Genomic DNA, 3876 nt, shown 5'->3' with positions numbered 1-3876 from the left:
AAGGACTCTCTTCTCTCTCTCTCTCTCTCTCTCTCTCTCTCTCTCTCTCTCTCTCTCTTTCTCTAAATAATGTAACTACTCACAGAGTTTACTAGAAATGCTATGACTGTCGCTGCTCTCATCATCATCGATAATATTATCCTCGCTTTCGGAATTTGCAAGATTGAGGTGAGTTCTCACATTGGCGACAGTCTTTTTCTGATTATCTGCCAATATTTTCTTCTTGGGTGTTAACGATAGAGAAGGAAGAGGCAATTCCGATGGATGTGGCGCTACGACAGACTTATAATAAGGAGAAGTAGATGGATACAAGGGATTCGCAGCAGCGGGCAATAGATTTTTGGTTGGCGACAATAAGTTCGAGATACCGTCGCCAGTCAAAATCTGATTCCAACTTGGTAAGATCAACGGGGGAACCTGAAAAGAGACGGATAACTATGTAGAAGAGCAAATAAACAATTGTTTCGTGTATAAACATATCTAATAAAAAGGAAAATATACCTGTACGTTCGTGGAATGTTCATCTTGCGGATAAGTAAATTTTGTCGGGGACCAGAGCGATGATTTCCAATGTTCCTCCTTGCATAAAATATCCTACAAGAAAATGACAACTCAGTTTCAATCAAATGTATTGAGATAAATATTAAAGGAAATTCTAACAGTTCTAAAAACAGATGACTTTTATGAATTTTTAAGAAAAAATATTGATATCCAAATTACTTTTTAAGATATGAAGAAACATCTTAGATATAAAAAGATTTTGGTTAAGCAACTAGGATTGGAGAGCAGGACTATATTTGAGATACTTTTATTTAACTTTAATTTACAGTATTTACAATAAAAGTATATTTTGTATGTTGCATTTCAGTAGAGCATGAAATTACGTATTTTGTATTTAAAATCGAAAGATTGAAAATTTCTTGTATTTTATAATTCAAACAAAATTGATTGTCAATCTCAGTATTTGAAATACAAAATATAAAACACTTTCAGTCTTTCAATATTAATATTAAAATACAAAATACTTTTATATATTCGCATGAAATATACAAAATACAAAATACAAAATATTTTGATATATACCGCACAATATGCAAAATACAATTTTTCAAATAAAAGTATTTCAAATATATATCCAGTCCTATGAATAATGTATAAGTAGCGTTTGGAAAAAAATTGATTTTATATTGCTGTAAAGTTTTTATAAAAATAAAATCGAAATGGCATAATATGAAGAAAACTTCAAGAAAATTTTTTGTTTGATTTTTTGTGATAGATGGTACATGCTGTATGCCATACATTGCTGGAAGTAATTAACTATTATACGCTATTCAGTATATAATAAAAAATGTAAAAAAAGCCAAAGTTTTTTTACAAGTTTTTTTATTCCAAGAGAATGCCTCATTATAACTTAAAAAAGGTTATCTGGATCTTATTAAACTTTGTCCAAAACATTTATAAAAATCACTGTTTTTAGAGCTATTACAATGGAAATCCCCCTTTTAATTTTAATTAATTAAAATAGTACCTCGGGTGGTGAGTCGGGTTTGGGCGGTGGCGGTGGGAAATTACATTGCATTATCGGTGTGCGCATCAAGCTATTAAGGAAGCTTTCGCCGCCGCTTTCCGAGACTGGCCAATTAGTTGTGCGTTCCTCCGAACTCGGCAAATTCTTCCAATGCTTATCACAAACTTCCGACCACAGAGCTTTATCATCCTTCGTTTTCCAAGAATTAATGTTTGTCAATTGATCGATCCATTTTTCGTGATCCATCTGATCATGATCCATTTGGACGCGAACGCTGAGAGCATTTGAGGCATTTGCGCGACATGAAGAATCACTTTCAAATGAATCGTTGCTGGAATCCGTATCGTGATAAGATGACATCGGTTTATATATTGATGGCAAAAGTATACCGGCGGAAACTTAAAGAGTGAAAAATTCAAAGATTAGCAAGATATCAACGAATACATGAAAGAAGTTATATTTCAACTACTTATTTACCGGCTAATTTTTTATTCAAATAGATAATCGCTTCTTTCTTCCGTGTCTCTTTTATCGTTACAGTACAAGGTAAGGCTTGTAAAAGTGCAGTTATTGTTGGAAAACCATATTGAGCGGGTTTACAAGTTATACCTATAATATTCAAGTATGATGTATCAAACTGTGATAAGTTTAATGAACCACCATAATTCATCATTACGCGATAAAGCTCACAAGCGAAGCAATGCAATGGTGTCAGCTCGATGAATTGTTCGCCGTTTATTACTGTGAACTGTAAGATATATTTGTAAAATATGATAAACACACGCAAAAATACTCTGAATTATTATTTAAAGAGTAATTTTAATCCAATTTTCAGCCAATTTTAACGGCAATATGAACAATAATAGATCGCTTCTTTTGTATTAAATTTATACATACTCGAACAACATTTGCTAGATCTTTTTTAAATTCGTCCAAATTACATGGCTTCATATAATATTGAGAGTATTGTTTTACAAAATCTTTGAGAGACATTCTATGTTGGGGTTGTTCCATTAACACACGTCGGCATTGGAGGGTTCTTTGCTGCAAATGCGATTTATCTACTGTGATGATAGCTGGTCCTGTAGCCAAGTCTATGATCTGCGATAAAGGAGAGTCGAAACAGTCAATATTATTATAAAGCGTTGCTAATTTTTAGACTTGATTGTACAATGATGCATTATTATAGATACTTGAATGGTATCTCCAAGCTTCTGCATAAGCTGCAACATCGAACTGCAACCGTATAATTCAGGACGTAGCATGTAGCCGAAGTGACGTAAGAATTTTGGCGCAATACTCGAAACATTTAGGCCACTCCTAGCGCGTATCACCAATTTCGATATTTGTTCGGAGAGAACCTTGAGACCCTCTTTCTCAGTTAAAGATATCTGTCTTTCGCCGCCATTTACTTCCTCGATTTTGACTACATCTGGAATTGCTTCGAACAATTCGATCAGCTTGGTGAATCCGTAATCCGACACGCGACACTGATGGCCGAAGTGATGATGATAGGAAGGTACAAACTTGTTGAATAACATCCTACATTGCGGCGCATGTTGCAGTAATTCAACCACCTGTTAAATTACAAGAATTTATTTTAATAGAGTTCAATAATTATGCGTACAGTTTCTGTAAAAAGTTTGAAATTGAAAATGTATTAATATTTATATAAATATTGCTATTATTAATAATATTTACATTGTTATAAAAATGAATACTAAAATTACAAAATAGCTGTGTGAATAACATCATATATTTATTTAATAATACATTTTTATAATTTATTTATTACATTTGTTATTTTTTATTATTGTTAGCCTAAAAAATAATGACAAAAATTTCAATATTTTATACAAGTATTTCAAATTCTTAAAATTTAAGCAAAGTTTTATATTGTAATTCATACATTAATGTTTCTACATAAATGAATAATTAAGTTTTTTTTACAAAACAATTATAATGTATTAATATATTAATATATAAACCACAATGTACGTAAATAATTCTGATTATTTAAAGTACCTATACTTATACAAAAAAATTAAATTTGTTATTCTTCTTTTAAGTTAAAGTATTATAATAAAATAATAATAAACGCAACAAATAAAGCAATCATTAAATTAATATATAATGTTATTTGCACAACTGTTTTGTATAATTTTATGTATAATTTTAATATTTATTTTTATATAGAAAATATAAATATTAATAAATATTTCCAATTTGCAGGAACTGCACAGTTAATATACCTTTAATTCATAGTAATAAATTATTTTATTAAGATCGTAATGTGATTAAACAATAAGTAAGAATTATTCGTCTATAATGGTCGAAGCTAAAGCTTT

General features: G+C 30.5%; 1 protein-coding gene across 1 annotated transcript in view; it reads right to left on the bottom strand.

Annotated features, from left to right (window-relative positions):
* Positions 1-75: 75 nt before the first annotated feature.
* The window catches only part of LOC105626970 (meiosis arrest female protein 1 homolog), a 13686-nt gene continuing 9885 nt past the window's right edge, over positions 76-3876 (bottom strand). The window contains exons 18-23 of the mRNA XM_012208259.1: positions 2722-3105; positions 2426-2629; positions 2006-2276; positions 1529-1926; positions 502-594; positions 76-417 (exon numbers count right to left, since the gene is read on the bottom strand). Coding sequence (XP_012063649.1) covers positions 76-417; positions 502-594; positions 1529-1926; positions 2006-2276; positions 2426-2629; positions 2722-3105 — 1692 coding nt within the window. The remainder of the gene's footprint in view (positions 418-501; positions 595-1528; positions 1927-2005; positions 2277-2425; positions 2630-2721; positions 3106-3876) is intronic.

This window comes from Atta cephalotes, assembly GCF_000143395.1.
Source record: "Atta cephalotes unplaced genomic scaffold scaffold00007, whole genome shotgun sequence".
NCBI classification, from domain to species: Eukaryota; Metazoa; Arthropoda; class Insecta; order Hymenoptera; family Formicidae; genus Atta; species Atta cephalotes.
The sequence above is the reverse complement of the archived record's forward strand: the minus strand, read 5'-3'. Positions and strand labels throughout refer to the sequence as shown.